The sequence below is a fragment of the Crotalus tigris genome, unplaced genomic scaffold, assembly GCF_016545835.1.
Source record: "Crotalus tigris isolate CLP2741 ecotype Arizona unplaced genomic scaffold, ASM1654583v1 scf7180000024362.2655971311:6658466, whole genome shotgun sequence".
Classification (NCBI taxonomy): Eukaryota; Metazoa; Chordata; class Lepidosauria; order Squamata; family Viperidae; genus Crotalus; species Crotalus tigris.
This window is the reverse complement of record NW_024100530.1, coordinates 623224-640329: the sequence shown is the minus strand read 5'-3', so window position 1 is coordinate 640329 and position 17106 is coordinate 623224. Positions and strand designations below refer to the sequence as shown.

Genomic DNA, 17106 nt, shown 5'->3' with positions numbered 1-17106 from the left:
AGAAGAGACTGGACAGCCATTTGTCTGAAATGGTATAGGGTTTCCTGCCTGAGTGGGGGGGTTGGACTAGATGACCTCTAAGATCCCTTCCAACTTTATTATTATTTTACTAAGGGAGCCAGAGTTATCCAAAGAGTTTCTGTGATCATGTGGCCAGTTTGGCTATATGCCAAAGGCGCACAGAATGCTGTTGCCTTCCCACCAAAGTGGTACCTATTAATCTACTCGCATTTGCATGCTTTCAAACTGCTATGTTGGGCAGAAGCTGGAGCAAGGAACAGGAGCTCACCCCCGGCGTGCGAAGTTCGGGTCTCAAACCCAAGCTGTCAGCTCTCCAGTTGACAAAGCTCAGCGTCTTTAACCACTGAGCCGTCGCGCCCCCTTTGCATTCTCCCATTATATAAATGGATGAAATAAAGAAGATGGATCTCAATTACAAACTGTTCCTTGGTGAGAATAAGATACTGTTAAGTCTAAAGCTATTCTTGGTTTTTGCGGATTGATATAGCTGGGCATTCAGAGTTCAGAAAAAAGACACGCCACCAGCTGATTACTGAAAACATTTCTGTAATTGCCTCCTGTTCAGCTGTTGTCTTTCAGCAGTGAAAAGATCAAGGGAAAAAAAAAAAGCAATGACTTTCTTCTTGCCTTTGCAGAGTTACAAAAAAAAAAGGCAAGTAAACAGCATTAAGCACTTTTTTGGGGAAGTTTATTGCCCCCCTTTTCCTATGAACTGCGGTTAAATTGGAAAGTCTCTGAAAACAGCTTCGGACCAAAGTTTATTAGCTTCATAGGAAACTAGAAGGAGAATCCCCTGTGAAAGGATCCTATCTGCCTTTTTTCCCCTGAAAGTAGAATATGAATGCCTAAGTACATACAGCAAATGTTTGAATGTGTTGTCTATTTTTTTCCCTTCTTTTTAGACCCAGGGCAATTTGTCCCCTGCTGTTCATCTAGAACAGTGGTTCTCAACCTGTGGGTCGGGACCCCATTTAGGGTCGAACGACCATTTCACGGGGGTCGTCAAACAACGCAGTCCGCCATTTTTTCCTCCTTTTCCTTAGCTGTGCTCCTCCCTTTTATCCTATTGGCTTTTGAAAGCCAATAGAATAGACTCTCTTGAATAGAGTCTAATTCTATTGGCTTTCAAAAGCCAATAGGAAATGTCCAGGCTGTCTCTGCCCTACTGAGCCCGCCAAAAGTCCCATTCTGCAAACGGTGCTGTACCAGTTGAGTAGTCCTCGACTTACGACCTGTTGGGGGGGTCGCATTAAAAAGGTTGAGAACCACTGCCCTAAGTGGATCTATACAAGGCAAGACAACAGCCTTCTCTTTTGAGTTTTGCATAGGCTCTATAAAAAATAACCTTCACTCTCCCCTCCCTTAACAACTGCTGGAAGATACAGCAGATCGAAAAGACAAGAGTACAAACTTTAAAACCCAACACACGTCAACTTGAAATATGTGGAACTGTTGACACCAGCCAAAGTTGCTCAACCGGGAGACCACCAGCCACCCTGCCGACCTTCTAGAAAGCAGCTGGAGCTGCTTCTCACGTTTTCAAGGCATGGAAGAGCTTTGGCTTCTACAGCTCTTACAGTCACAGCGGCGAGTGACTCGTTCATTCTCAGCCAAGGTTATTCTTAGTTCTGCCACCATCTCCTTTTTCGCAGATCAGAGATTCCAGCTGCTTCTCTGCAGAAAACACGAAGAAAACCTAAACCTACCGTTCTTCTAACTTGACATACCCTAGAAAGTTGGAAGTTGCAGCTATCACAAAAAAAAAAAGCCAGAGGAATTACAGGTACACAATTGTTCAGCCCCAAATTTCTGTTGTTAAGTGAGCTTTGCCCCCATTTTATGACCTTTTATGCCATAGTTGTTAAGTACATCGATGCAGCTGTTAGTCACATGGCTTCCCCTTTGAATTTTGCTTCTCAAAAGATCACAAAAGGCGATCAACGCTGCAACCGTCATAAAGTGGAGTCAGTGGCCAAGCATCTGAATTTCAGTGCCGTTGTAACTTTGAATGCCCATTAAATGAAGCGTTTTAAGTCAAGAACTACCTGTATATGCCAGCGACTTTTGACTATTTTTCACACAACTCTGGCAGCATCCCCATGATCACGTGATCAAAATCCAGACACTCGGCAACTGGTTCATATTTATGGCGGTGGCACCGTCCCAGGGTCCTGGGATCACCTTTCGCAACCTCCTGACAAGCAAAGTCGATGGGGAAGCCAGATTCACTTAATAACTATGTTACTAATTCAGTGATTCATTTTAGTGATTCATTTTACAACTGTGCAGTGATTCATTTTACAACCGTGGCCAAAAAAAAGTTGTAAAAAGGGGCAATACTCAAATCAACAAACATCTCGCTTAAGCAACAGAAATTTTGGACTCCACTATGATCCTAAGCCATGGACTACTTGTATAACTATATCCATTGGTTTTCAAAGAGTTGGGATACTGCTAAGCCGTAAGCGGTGGTTTAACTACAGTGGCTGGTTCATACACTCAACCATATTTTGATGTATCGTGGTGTACAAGCACATCCAGTCAACGTGTCTTTGAAATGTAGATGCATGCCGCTAACACTATAATAAAGTGTTTCTTCCTGGCCATTAAATAAATCCTCTCCATTCTCAACCTTCAGCCATTCTGACAGGAATACAAAGTGCCATTATTAGCAAGGGCCGCACTTTATTTAAAAAAATTAGAGATACATAAGAGCATTTACAAAGGATTTTGTTTAAAAAAACCAGGCTGTTAAGTCAAATCTGCGAAGAGGTTTGCCTTCCATGGCTAACTCCAACCAGCGCATTGTTGGGACTTCCCAGCATCCAGAGAGCAAAAACCTCTCCCCCCCCCTGATTAGCACATCAAATAACTCTTCCCTTAGCAGCAATCCAAGCACATCCCTGTTTGAGGTGGCTGGTATATTCAAAGAGTTCCTTTAAAAACAGACATTCCATTAAAAAGAAGGAAAAGAAAAACCAGTTTTCAGAACTAGTCGGTTTCTTCCATAAAAATACATAAAGGAATTTTCCCCCTCCATTCTAGCATTAATCTGAACTCACTGGCAGCATCATGCAAAAATGCAGAATCGTGAAAATAAAAATATAGGGCGAGGGAGTTGCGTTTTTTTAAAAAGCCGGTGATCAGGAGAACGAGCAGCTTCCGTAGCTTTAGCTATTTCAAGGTCCGTGGGAGTTTTTTACTACTCTGAGGTGGGGTGAGAACACCCGTGGGCAAAGGAGAACACATGTTCTTCTCAGCTAACATAGCTTGTTTGGTTTGAGCTTTGTTCTAGAAAAGAAGAATACCAAAAGGAAACCGTTACTCATTCATTCAAGTGCACCGATGGATTGTACAGCTCGGAGAGTTGCAAAGCAGCTCTGCTTTACCTATGCAAATGGAAAAAATAAGCCACAATTGATGGCCTTACTCTCTCTCTCTCTCTTTTATATATATATAAAACAGCCAGACTAGAAGAGGTTGAGATTCCTCCCATTACAATTAGCCCTCAATTTGCAACGTGACAGTCATAAAGAGGGCCATCATGTGACCAAATCTATTTTTATTATCTTTATTGTGGCAATCATTATCGAATGATGCAGTCATTAAGAGAACTCATTGTTCGCTATTGGGCATTTTTGCTAAAAACTGGAAGGAAGTGCACGCGGATAAAAAAAAACGCATAGGTGCATCACACACATGCCTTCAGGATTAAAATGCGATGAACATTTGTTCCGAACGGTCTTAAAAAGGGCCCAACTATTACAAACATTACCGTTTCTAGATTTGCACACTGCACTGTGCAGTGATTTATTTAGTTGTGATTTATTAAGCAAATTACAACTGGCTGGCTGAGTAACAATACACCCGCAAACTATGGTTTATAAAGCCAAAATGACTGCATTCATACCCCACAAAATTAGCAAAATTACACAAACAGCTTTACGGCTTAGTGTGCTGGAAATTGAACGTACACTAGGAATAGAATAAGGTTGCACAAACAGAAGTTGTATGTATTTATTCCTCAACTTATGACAACTGGGACCAAAATTTTTTGTCACCAGATGAGGCGGTTTGTTAAGTCGTGTCTGATTTTATGATCTTTTTTTTTTGCTATGGTCATTAAGAGAACCACTAGTCATTAAGTGAATCCATGCACTCATTTAAGCAAATCCGGTTTCCACCTTTTGACTCTGCTCGTCAGAAACCACCTGGGAGGGTTGCAGATGGCAATCACGTGACCCTGGGACGCTGCAACCATCGTAAATGCCAGGCTCCCAAATTTTGATCACGCGACCGTGGGGGACGCTGTGCTGGTTCTAAGGGTGAGCATCAATCGTTGAGTCATTATTTTTTAAGGGCCGTTATGACTTCAAAGGGTCGCCCAACAAAGGATTGTAAGTCAAGGATTGCCAGTAATTAACAAGGTTAACAACCATTTCCGGCTACCTGTTAACTTACCAGCAAGCCAAAGGTGTTTATGTGCGTTTGTATATTGTGCAAAGCTTCGGCGGGGACTCCTCGGAAGCTCTTCAGCATGGAACTCCCCACCTCCTTGATGGCCATCACAAAGGGGACCATCCATTTCACACACTTCTCTATGTCGCTCAGTTGGTATCCTGGGAAAACCAAGAAAGAAAAGTTCTTGCATCTTCTACGCTTTTACTGGAGTTCGATCCTGACCGGCTCAAGGTTGACTCAGCCTTCCATCCTTCCGAGGTGGGTCAAATGAGGACTCAGGTTGTTGGGGGTCAATATGTTGACTCTGTAAACCGCTTAGAGAGGGCTGTAAAGCACTGTGAAGTGGTATATATAAGTCTAAGTGCCATTGTCCTTCCTTCCTTCCTTCCTTCCTTCCTTCCTTCCTTCCTTCCTTCCTTCCTTCCTTCCTTTCCTTCTGGTTAGAAAGCAGTAGTCCAGGCTGATTCTGCCCACAGTCTAGAATTCGATCTCAAGGTTGACTCAGCCTTTCATCCTTCTGCGGTCAGTAAAATGAGGACTCAGATTGTTGGGGGTCAATATGCTGACTCTGTAAACTGCTTAGAGAGGGCTGTAAAACACTGTGAAGTGGTATATATAAGTCTAGGTGCTATTGTCTGTCCTTCCTTCCTTCCTTCCTTCCTTCCTTCCTTCCTTCCTTCCTTCCTTCCTTCCTTCCTTCCTTCCTTCCTTCCTTCCTTCCTTCCCACAGTCTAGAATTCGATCTCAAGCTTGACTCAGCCTTCCATCCTTCCGAGGTGGGTCAAATGAGGACTCAGATTGTTGGGGGTCAATATGCTGACTCTGTAAACTGCTTAGAGAGGGCTGTAAAACACTGTGAAGTGGTATATATAAGTCTAAGTGCTATTGTCCTTCCTTCCTTCCTTCCTTCCTTCCTTCCTTCCTTCCTTCCTTCCTTCCTTCCTTCCCACAGTCTAGAATTCGACCTCAAGGTTGACTCAGCCTTCCATCCTTCCGAGGTCGGTCAAATGAGGACCCAAGTTGTTGGGGGTCAATATGCTGACTCTGTAAATCACTTAGAGAGGGCTGTAAAGCACTGTGACGTGGTATATACAAGCCTAAGTGCTAGTGCTATTGCTACTTCCCAGTCCTAAATTGACATAATCTTACCCAAAGCCTTACCCGAAACCCGCTGCATCAACTCGCGAGAGGAGAAGTGATACAATGCCGAAGCCGCCAGGATACCGTACGTGTATTCCAAACAGCCCACGTCGAGGACACACAGATCCAAAAGCTGACAAAAGAAGAACGTAAACTATCAGAAAACCGTTTTCAGGCTGATAAAGAGAGGAAACATCTTGCAGTAGGTTCTATCATTACCTCGGCTACTTGCACGAATATCTCTTGAGAATATTGTGGCAGCAGCATCTCACAGATCTCGCTTAGATATGCGACCTGCATGTATATGTTTAGCCAAGACACGATTGTCAGGGGACTCAGATTCCAATTGAGCGCCTGGAAGAAGAACGAGAAAGATATACTGGGACAAGGTGGACATGTTCTATATCAGGGGTGTCAAACTCACGTGACGTATTGTGATTTTTCCCCCCATTGCTGGCAATGGGGTGGGCGCGGTTTTGGCATGACACATCTGGCCCACGGGCTGGTAGTTTGACACCTCTGCTCTATATCTTCACAAAGGAAAGCTGAAGTGGGGTTAATTGAGACTATCTAAAGCTGCAAAGGGTCCTATTTCAGACAGACTTTAAAGCAGTGGTTCTCAACCTTTTTAATGCCGCGACCCCCAACCGGTCATAAGTCGAGGACTACTCAACTGGTGCAGCACCGTTTGCAGAATGGGGCTTTTGGCGGGCTCAGCAGGGCAGAGACAGCCTGGACAATTCCTATTGGCTTTTGAAAGCCAATAGAATTAGACTCTATTCAAGAGAGTCTATTCTATTGGCTTTCAAAAGGAGGAGCACAGCTAAGGGGAAAAAATGGCAGACTGCGTTGTTTGGCGACCCCCATGAAATGGTCGTTCGACCCCAAATGGGGTCCCGACCCACAGGTTGAGAACCACTGCTTTAAAGCTCTTTCATGGAGATATAACATACTATCTGTTAGGCCCATTCACCCATCTGGACATCTCCCTATGCATCAGAATGTGCAGTTGGTTATTCCTGACTCCACATCTTGATGTGTCATGCCTCCATCGGAGTCTGAATCTGCAGAGGAAAATGAGCTGGAACAGGACCCTATGGAGGTCGAGGGAGAGGTGTCTGTGGCTTCAGAGGAATGTGGGGAAGAACAAGACGAGGCAGGCCAGGGCCCTTCAGGATTGGGACAGGAGGAACAGGAGAGGCAGAGTTCAGGCGATGAGCAAGGGCCACCCCCTCCTGATCCTAGAGCATGGAGAGTGGAGAGAAGGAGGGAACAACGCAGGCAGGCTCAACTACTCGGGAGGAGAGCGTCCTGCCCCTCTCCACAAGGCACACACCTGGAGACTGAGATTTAAGGAGAGGCTGTGGGGAGAGGCATTTGTCGGGAACAAATGCTGATTCCTTGGAGTTTTGTGTGTGCTGGTCCTGTTCTCTTGTTCTGTGACTTCTGCTTGGAAACCCAGAAACTCTTGACCATTGGACTGGCTGACCAACTTGATTTGTGTTCAAAGACCTCGGACTGTATTTTGCCTTCTCTTCTGAATCTGCTCAGGCAAGCTTGTATTTCCACAGACTCGTTAGATTTTGGATGTACGTTTCATCCCTTGTTATCTACATGGCCTTGAGTAAATTACTCTTCTAATCTAACTGTATGTGAAACTACTTGCAGCCAGAGGCTGCTGAAGGTGCATGTGTGTCTTACTTTGTTCTGGGGCTGGCCAGAAACGTGGGAGCATTTGGGGAAAATTTGGAGTTTGAATTGCCAGCTGACTGCATTGTCTCTCTGCTGTGCCCTGGGTCACCACATGATGGAACATCTACTGCAAGGGTGTCCAACCTTAGTAACTTTAAAACCTGTGGGCTTCAACTTCAGCATGCTGGAGGAGAAATTCTGGGAATTGAAGTCCCCAAGTCTTAAGAGTTGCTAAGTTGGACATCCCAGTCTACTGGAAAGCACGCAGGTTCATTTTTTGAGCTCAGATGCACTGAAGCACTGAAATCTAACTCTTGAAATCAAGGCAAAAGCTGACAATACTTTAAAGTGGAGTGTGCACTTATATAACGATGGAATCTGGAGAGGCAACCATTAACTCCTTGGAGTAAGAGTGAGTTTTCTCATTCTTTCTATGTTACAGGACAAAACTTCTACAAACAAATAATCATCTTTGCACAGGTGGACCGACGCTGACAGGGCAAGTCACTAGCATATAAAAATAAAGCCACACCCCACTCCCATCTACCCCTGATGATGTTACCTAGTTTGGTAATGAAATGTCTGGAAGAAAATCGTCAGCTCAGAGAGTACCAAGAATCCCATAGCCCTCCTCCTCCCCTCCACACCCCAAACCTCACTCCCCTCTATCACTGATGAAGTTACCTAGTTCGGTAATGAAACATCTGCAAGAAAGCAACCAAGCTCAGAGAGCAGCAAGGACCCCACAGTTCAACCTGAGCTACCAATATTCTACTGGTACGATTGTTTTTCTTCCGTTCCTTCCAAAGAACGCACAGTCATACCTTCATAATAATGAGTTCCATGCTAATAATTTCTTCTTGCGTGCAAGCACCATCGGTAACATAGGCAAACTGGTGAAGCTTCGGCGGGTAGATCTCCTGCGAGAGAGAAGAGAATCAACACACTGGCCTATTCCGTTCTCTGAAAAGATGGCAAGCTGGCAAAGCCAGATGGTTATCCCACATGGATTTACATTTTGGATAATGAAACGATTTGAACGTTAAGGGTTTTTTTTTTCTGAGCCTTCATCAATATTAAAGCCAACTGTAACTACAAATAACACAGAATAGCAGCTTTATATAACTTGGATCTCGTCAAATACAAAAACGTCTTAATGCAGCCAAGAGACAGCATTTTTTGCTAAACGAGCCATCAAACCAAAACAGCACTGCTCTTTTCTCGAAACTTCTTCGACTGACGTTCTACTTTTTCTTCTCCTTGAGGAATTCTGGGAGTTGGAAGTACCCACACTTTATAACGTTGCCAATTTGAAAAACGCTGCTCTATGGCAGGGCTCAAGCTCTGTGGAGCAAGACTTTACCTCAAGTTTAGCAGCTATAAATAAAGACGATATCCCAATCAGCTGGAGGAGGGTCTTTACAATGTTCTGTTGTGTTGCCATGAAACGATCGAAGAAATCCTGAGCTAAATAAAACGTCTCTCTTTGTAGTCTGTGGACCGCACAAACCTGCAACATATAAATGAACCATCCTCCTTTCCATTAACATCACTCTGCAATTGTTAGAAATCTACAGGAATGCCTGTTAAAACACCAAATCAGATCTACATTTGCCTTATCCATAACACAAATACATTCTTGTAAGCCATCAGCTACTTATTCTTTGTAGTAAAGCTGTTTACTGATATTTTTCAGAGTTAAATAAATATAGGTAGTCCTTGCTTAGCGGCCACAGTTGGGAAAGGCAACTCTGCCACCAAGCATCAGTTGTTAAAGAGAAAAAATATTGTCTGCAACTTGTGATTTTAATTCTGTGTTTCTCCATTAATTCTGCCTGTTGCAAGCCGGTTGGGAAGGATGCAAATAGTGACCACAGGATGCCACAACAGTCATCAGTGTAAGGATTGATCACAAAGTGGTAACTCTGAATGGCTGCTAAACAAGGCAGTCACTAACTGTAGGTCACCTGCATTGCAACATTTTTTTGTGTGTACACATAAATAACCATGTGGAGCATATCAGCGTGTGATGCTGAGGTGTTCCCCACCCCATAAGGCAGCCGGCAAGAGCCAAAAGTGGAGTGAAACATAGATTTGTTCTTGGAGAAATAATAAATGTTGGTGGGTTTTTGTTTTGTTTTTTTGCAATGGCAGTAAGACCATCAAAAATCTTACTCCAACTTTTTATTTCCTTTGGCACCTAACCATGAGATCAGGGTTCCTCAAAATGGCCAATATCAGATCCAATGGGACTATCCAAGGAGTTGAGGGTCAATAAATGATGGAAGGTCAGTTGGGGTCAATTAATCTTTGGGGGCTTCTGCAGAGCTCCAGACCAGCCCCAAGTCCTGAAGTGGCTACTGGCAAGACAGTATTATCCAGAGGTGGAAATGGTCGGTGACCAGCAAAATCAGCCTTGAGTTCTCTATGTTATTACTGATGATACAATCATTTATAACAGGGCTGTCCAACCTTGGATACTTTAAGACTTGTGGACTTCAACTTCCAGAATTCCCATGGCTAGTAGGGAATTCTTGGAACTGAAGTTCACCGGTCTTAAAATGGTCAAGGTTGGAAACGCTTGATTTATAATGTTATTAGTTTCGTAAAATAAATGTCTGTGAATCAATGAACAACCTCAAACTTCATAAAAGGGTTGATCAGTTGAAGTTTGAAGACCCCTCCACTAGATGCACCTTTCAAACTACGAGGAACAAAAACAAGGTAGCCAGCCCCATAGATAAAACTCTAACGAAAGAAGGACAGAGCTTAAAAATAGCCCAAGATAGACCATTAAATCAGTCTTGTATGAATCCTTGTTTCAAACATGAGCTTACCTCCATTAGCCAATCTAGGAGAATTACTCGCATTTTAGGTTCCAAAAGGGGATGCTTTTCCATATAAAGTTTATCTCTTGCATACTTCTGTTCCTTACTGAGCATATTTTGCCATACTTCATCTCTATTCGCCCAACTACCAAAAGAAAAAACATTAAAACAGAGCTGGATCAAACGTCCCACCATTTCTGAATCTCCCATTTAGCACCTCATAGAAATTTGAGACTCTGCAACCGATTGCTGAACGGAAGCAAAATCTGCCATGGGATTTTTGGAGGCAAACACAGCCATTTACAAGCCATCTAACAGGCTTAAGGTAACTAAAAGCTTACGATCCCCTAAACATCCTTCTGAAAATTGACTTCCTGCTCACTCTAATAAGGCCATCCCAATATCAAAAGTAAAAAATTCTGCTTCTCATCACCTGAATTAAGCCATTTAATAACTAGCAAGAAAAAAAACAACAGATACCAAAAGGGTGAAAAATTTACCCCAAAACAGGCAATGGTGTCTCCCTAGCCGAAACCAGCTTTTGATGTTTAGAATTTGCAAAGTTGGCATTCTCAAGTTCTTCATCTTTCTCTGGTGTAGGGATCAGCAAGTGTGAATAAGGACACGCAGCATAATTTGACTAGGGAAAGAAAATCAACAGCACAGAGTCAAAGTTCAAAGTTCCAAAGAAGTTTACTGAACTACGGATTCATTTTCCAACAATTACAAGTTCCAACAAATTGACAAGTTAAAAAAAGATTAGGTTTTCCTCCCACCCCCCCCCATACTCTACAACTGTTTCTCCAACATGTTTAATAACAGGGGCTTTATCCTTCTTATGTTCCCTTCTCAAAAACTCTGGTGACTTCAAGAGAACGGTTAACAGTAAACAGGCCTTTTGCTTTAGAATCTCATCTGTTTATTTTGCATCTGATAGCAAAACTCCATAGTGATGGAGATAATCAAGATACAGAGGAATTCAAGTGGGAAGAAACATGGAAATTCCAAACTGATATTTCTGTATATATATATTTTTGTGGTAAATAACCTTTCAAAGAGTAAGAATGCAATCTCTCTTTCTCTTTTCTAAAAGATGCACAAGCCAGACATAAAATATAACAATTTAACCATCTCAAGATTATAGTATTGCTGTGTACCAAAGAAATTGCAGTTGCTGACTGTAATCCAGCATCCAAGCTTATTTTTACGTTCTGAAAATACATGCTCTGGATGCATTGTGCAATACTAGCATGCCAAAGAGAAAAGGACTTACATTAACTCTTGCAAACAATTTAAGTGCAAACAAACAAACCAGATCCTTTGTGAACCCAGTGAAACACAACAGAAGCCCCTGATCATTTAAGCTGTAAAGATCTTCAAATGTTTTTGATTTTTTAAAAAAAGAACAGTTCACATGAGCTGCTTTGTTAATTTGATAGCCAGCTATCTGAAAATGGAATAGTTCCTTTAGGCTGGTGAAATTTCCTCATTATTCACTTTTTTCTTTTTAATTAAGAATCAGGTCAATTCACAGTCCTTCCCCTACCTCTCATTCTAGTCTTAAAGGAGAACGCAATTCACAAGGTTTCTGCTACAGCCACAATAAAAATGGATGCCACCCTGTCCCTATATAAGTTATTTTCAATAGATTTGAGTAGTTGCCAAAACTTTCTGTTTCAGACCCTCAATGAAACAGACCTAAAGCTGCAGACAGACCACTTCACCAGCCTTGGCTAAACTTAAGCCCCCAAACAAGCCACCCTACCATTAACAAACCTTGCATTTCAGTCTGGAATTCAGATGTGTTATTCTATTTACAGCCTTTTCGATTTTTGCAGGATCTGGCAGGACTGCCTACAGAGAGCTGCAAGCTATCTAAACTTTGCCTTCGCAAGCGTTACAAGGTAATCAGGATGACACATAGTGACTGCAAAGCACTTTCCAGTGTAGCAAAAGATGTCATATAATCTTTCAGAGTTGCAAGGTTACTGCGTTCCATGCAAATCCTGGCTTTGTACAAGTTGTGTTTTGGAAAACTGGCTGATGAGGTGCATTTGTTTAAACTTTTATCCTCGCTGAACACTGAAGGAAAACGGAAGGTCTCAAAATGATAAAAGCCATCTTTATAATTGCCACATATTATCTAACTATTTTGCAAGCACAGAAAACGTCTGCTCTGCTTGATACATGTTAGCATTATTACAAAGGCACATATTTGAAGGAAGCTGTCCGTAAAACATTGCAGCAAACACAGATCTGCTACAATCTCCGAAGAGCTAGGCTGCCCAAATAGCACTATTTTTAAAATACATGTTCCTTATACATATACTATACATACATACTTACACATTATTTTTTAAGGAGAGATGATCAATCTGTGTCTCAGTATTGAAATATACCACAATATGTAATACTAAGACACAAGTTGATTAAATCCACTGAAACAAGGATGCCTGATTTATGAGTAGCAAAATGGGTCAGACAGAGAAAAGGAACAGATGAAAATATCTAACCATCTCTTTTTAGGCAGAATTAAATCCATATTTAGTTGACGTAGAACAACAGCAAGTGCTCTTTTCATTTGAGAAAGAGCTCACGAGGTGAATATTTTAAGGGCTGATTGATAATTAGACCAGTTTATTCTGATCAAAGTCAATCCATAACCAAGAGCATTTTATTGTCTACAATAGTACATGCTGCTCCATTTGTGATAGATTCTAGGCACTTACAACCAGCAAAGGAAAAGGCAAATTAAAAACAATTAGGATAATCTAAACATGTCAACCCCAACCACCAGATATAAGATGGTGGATAAAGTAATGAACAAAAATATTATTTTGCAGATTGATGCATAGAAAAAGAATAAGACTTCATGCCTATGAAGCAACTTGCCATCTATAAAAACTTTGTCATAATATGTCTAACAGTGTTAAAGTGCTAAAGTTACCTGACTTTCATTTGATTTTCTGCTGGTTGTATTTATACTGGAAGTATCTTCATCTGGATCTTGTAAAAACTGAAAGAAAAGAGTAAATCAAGATTAAGATTTGCAATGTAAATGTAGATTTTATTCTACTTGAACTAAGTTCTTTCAGCTAACTTTGAAACACCACTTGTTATCATAGTTAAAAAGAAGTTACTTCAAGGATCACTACTCTGGCATCCATTGCCTCACCTTAGTTGACTTTCCAATTTTTCTAAGTACAAAAACAAACTCAATAGCCTGCAACAACAACATTAACTGTTAAGAAGTTAATGTTTCCAGACCAGAATCAAATCCTTCACAGAGCAGATCAACACTGGAGATAGGAAAATAGCCCATTTTTATGCCAAGCAAAATGGATGGCCAAGAGGACAAACTTCAGTTGTGGTGAAACAGTTTTGCTGTACATTATGTAAACGAGACACAAAAAGATTTCGTCTTCGATCCCTGATATCTCCAGAAATGGTTGGAGAAGACTCTTGTTTGAACTCTACTGATCAGTAAGATCTCTCCCCCCACCCCCAGCCAAGATCCAGGAGAACCTACAGACCTCCAAATACTAATCAGTTAAAACTCCGCAGTAGAATTTTTAAATATTTGGGCTGCAGTGAAATAATTGCCAGGTCAAATGTCTGATTAAAAACAGGATTTACTTTTATTGTTTTCGTAAGAATTAGAGGCTATTTTTAAGTCAGCAATAGTGTCCATCAGCCCTGCATTCCTCCAGTTGTGTCGGATTACACTGCCACCTTACTCAACTCAGAAGGCCATGTGCTTGTTTTACCACAGAGAACAATCCACTGCAACTGGCAACTTACTATTACGACATCAGCTTTTCTTTTCCGGGTTCGAACAACAAACTCAGGAACACCGTCACTCTCAGCTGGAAGTTTCCTGCCCCTGCAGTGACTATGAGAGACATTTAGATTACAGCAACACACTCTACATGGGGCTGCCCTTGAAGAGCATTCAGAAGCTGCAGCTGGTCCAGAATGTTGCAATAAGCAGTCTTGGGCATTTCTCATTATGCCCATGCAATACTACTGCTTTGCAAGCCATACTGGCTCCCAATAGGATTTCAGCTATAATTCAAGATGCTGGTCATCCCCTGTAAAGCCCTCCAGAGTCAGATGTGGGACCCCCACTCTAGTGTTTCTGCCTGTCCCGCCTGATCTAGTAGAGCCGGCCTGCTTGAAGTCCCTTCTATTAACCATTGTCGGATTTTCCACTAGGGCCAAATGAATGAGATGGATCTTAGCTTCATTTTATGTGGGTTTCAGCTTAACTTCCGAAACTACTTGTGGGACCATCTTTCTTCCATTGTTTTGGCCCACCCCACCAGGTGTAATAGAGATGGCACGCGGAGGGCCCCTTCTACTAAACAGTGTAATCTTGTTGGACCCTGGGGTCACACCTTCTGCCCTCAAAGGGATGCCTGGAGGTTCAGAGGGCCCAATCTTGTTAGCCTTTCTCAAGGTATCGATGATCTGACCATTCCCCCAGGCATTTGGGTTAGGTGTAAATGAGCTCCACTCTACTGATGGTATAGAGCAGTGGTTCTCAACCTTTTTAATGCCGCGACCCCCAACCGGTCGTAAGTTGAGGACTACTCAACCGGTCGTAAGTCGAGGACTACTCAACTGGTGCAGCACCGTTTGCAGAATGGGACTTTCGGCGGGCTCAGCAGGGCAGAGACAGCCTGGACAATTCCTATTGGCAACGCCTTTTCTCAGCATGATGATGGAGAATCCATCATTAGACTTAGTCTAATTGGAGCAGATAGATTAAGACAACCCATCGTGGGTTCTCCATCCAATCATGCTGAAGAACAGTGGTCCTCAACCTGTGGGTCGGGACCCCATTTGGGGTTGAACGGCCATTTCACGGGGGTCGCCAAACAAGGCTGTCCGCCATTTTTTTCTCCCTTTTCTTTGGCCACGCCCCTGGCACCCGGTGATGTATAAGTGGTTGGGGGTCACCACAACATGGGGAACTGTATTATGGGGTCGCGGCATTAGAAAGGTTGAGAACCACTGCAATAGAATAAAAGGGAGGAGCACAGCTAAGGAAAAGGAGGAAAAAAATGGCGGACTGCATTGTTTGGCGACCCCCGTGAAATGGTCGTTCGACCCCAAATGGGGTCCCAATGCACAGGTTGAGAACCACTGGTATAGAGAGTCAACTGTTCATTCTTAGGGGCCAAGGGGATTATGTCTGGGGGCTGGCTTGTCTGACTCTTGTAAGCCACCCAGAATCCTTTTTGTAAGAAGGATATATTTGGGCATATAAATATTTTTTGTGAGAAGGATATTTTGGGTATATAAATGATATAAACAAACAGACCAAACTTAATCCTCTCATGCTCAGCCTAGTTTGGTGTGGTGGTGAAGATGCTGGCCTAGAAACTAGGAGATGGTGAGTTCTAGTCTTAACTTAGGTATAAAAGCCAACCGGGTGCATTTGGTTCAATCTAGGAAATGGGAAGTACTAGTTCCACCTTAGCCATAAAAGCCAGCTGGGGCAATTGGACCCATCCCTCTCTGAGCCCAACCCACCTCACAGGGTTGTGGTGGGGAAAATAAGAGGAGGAGTATTATTGCCTTGAGTTACTTATTAAAGTAATAAAGGTGGATACAAATCAAATGAAGCAAGCGAGGAGGAGAGGAAGCCATCCCACTTGTCAATAAGCTGAATCTTCTTTACTGAATTGGAATCAGAAATTTCTTTCTAATTTACTAAGGGGAGCAAAAGGCCTAGTTTCAGAAACCGAAGCTTTAGAAGGGTGGAGCATAGATAAATAAGCAACTCACCTCTCACCAGGCATGGTGGTTTGGAGGAATCAAGATAAGGCCCAGCCAAGAAACTGAAAGAAAAAACAATGATTACAGATTGTTTTCTCCTTCTTCTTCTTCACCAGATCAGTTGTAAAAGTATTGCAAGCGATGAGGGCAACTTGATTTTTTTTTTAAAAAAAAAAAGGGGGGGGGAAGAGGAAGAGAAAGAACAATTATTTCTAGAAACAAAGATGCAAAGCCAGGATAGGGATTGATTGTTTTTTTTTAAAAAAAGAGACCACTGATGTGATTTTCAGCATGGCCAGAGGGGGAAAAAATATTATATAAATCAAAAAGCACTCTTGCCTCCCCTTCCCCTTTCTCCTAGTGATCCCAAGGATCATGCAAGCTCACCCACCCTCCAAAGCAGTCCAAATCCCATCTGAACAATTAGGCAACCCAGATAAGCCCCTTCCCCCGAATATGGCTCAGCCACCAATCCCCCAACATGTGCCCGTGACTGATGAGGACAGGAAGACCCCCCAGCCTTTAGCAGAACCATGTAATGGACATAATAAATAAATGCAATGGTTATAAGGGAAGGGGAGTCTAGGGGCAGGCCCTGCCATCCTCCCCTCTTTAAACATACCTACATATACTTCCAGAAGCCCCTTCCCCCAAATATGGCTCAGCCATAACTCCACCAACATATGCCGGATTGCTGGTGGGTAGGAAGAACCTGTCCCCCCCCCCAGCCTTTAGCAGAACCATATAATCAACATAAAAAAATAAAATAGAATATTTATAAGGGGAGAGGGGGGGGCTAGGCCAGGCTCTGCCACCCCCTTCCCCTCTTTAAAGATATCTCTGCAAATACCCCCCAGAAGCCCCCTTTCCCCCAAATATGGCTCAGCCACAAATCCCCAAACATGGGCCGGTGCCTGGATAGGCAGAACCCCCCCCTCAATAGGTCAAGCCCCAACTAATATATAAATGCAATAATTTAAGGGGAGGGTGGCTAGGACAGGCCCTGCAAATCCCCCCCTCTTTAAAGATACCTCTGCAAGCACTCCCAGAAGCCCCTTCCCCAATTCGCAGGGAGGGAGGGAGGGAGACCCCTTCTGACTGCAGGCGGAGGGATGCCGGCGTTGGCGGGCGGGCGCAGGAAGGCGGGCTCGTCTGGGCCTGCGTTGGGCGCCTCCTCGCA

The 17106-nt window shown here is 42.9% G+C and overlaps 1 protein-coding gene across 2 annotated transcripts; it reads right to left on the bottom strand.

The window, feature by feature from the left end:
• Positions 1-1173: 1173 nt before the first annotated feature.
• On the bottom strand, positions 1174-17087 carry CCNE1 (cyclin E1). 2 transcript variants are annotated; one of them, XM_039327509.1, is made up of 12 exons: positions 16958-17087; positions 15936-15988; positions 13944-14034; positions 13090-13158; positions 10643-10782; positions 10152-10287; positions 8678-8824; positions 8139-8234; positions 5842-5976; positions 5644-5755; positions 4483-4640; positions 1174-1695 (listed from the first exon to the last, which is right to left on the bottom strand). In XM_039327509.1, the coding sequence occupies exons 2-12, from the start codon at positions 15947-15949 to the stop codon at positions 1675-1677; spliced, it is 1119 nt and encodes a 372-aa protein (XP_039183443.1). In that variant the 5' UTR covers positions 15950-15988; positions 16958-17087; the 3' UTR covers positions 1174-1674. The 2 variants fall into 2 exon arrangements, with proteins under 2 accessions (XP_039183443.1, XP_039183442.1); XM_039327508.1 differs by lacking the exon at positions 1174-1695 and adding an exon at positions 2687-3312.
• Positions 17088-17106: the final 19 nt, after the last annotated feature.

Bases quoted from the DNA above. Each gene is read 5' to 3' on its own strand.
- CCNE1 (XM_039327508.1), bottom strand. The intron at 4,641-5,643 runs GTAAGGCTTTGG...TGGTTTTCCCAG, and splicing joins GTTGATGCAGCGGGTTTCGG to GATACCAACTGAGCGACATA. The intron at 3,313-4,482 runs GTAAGTTAACAG...CTTCTTTTCTAG, and splicing joins TAAACACCTTTGGCTTGCTG to AACAAAGCTCAAACCAAACA.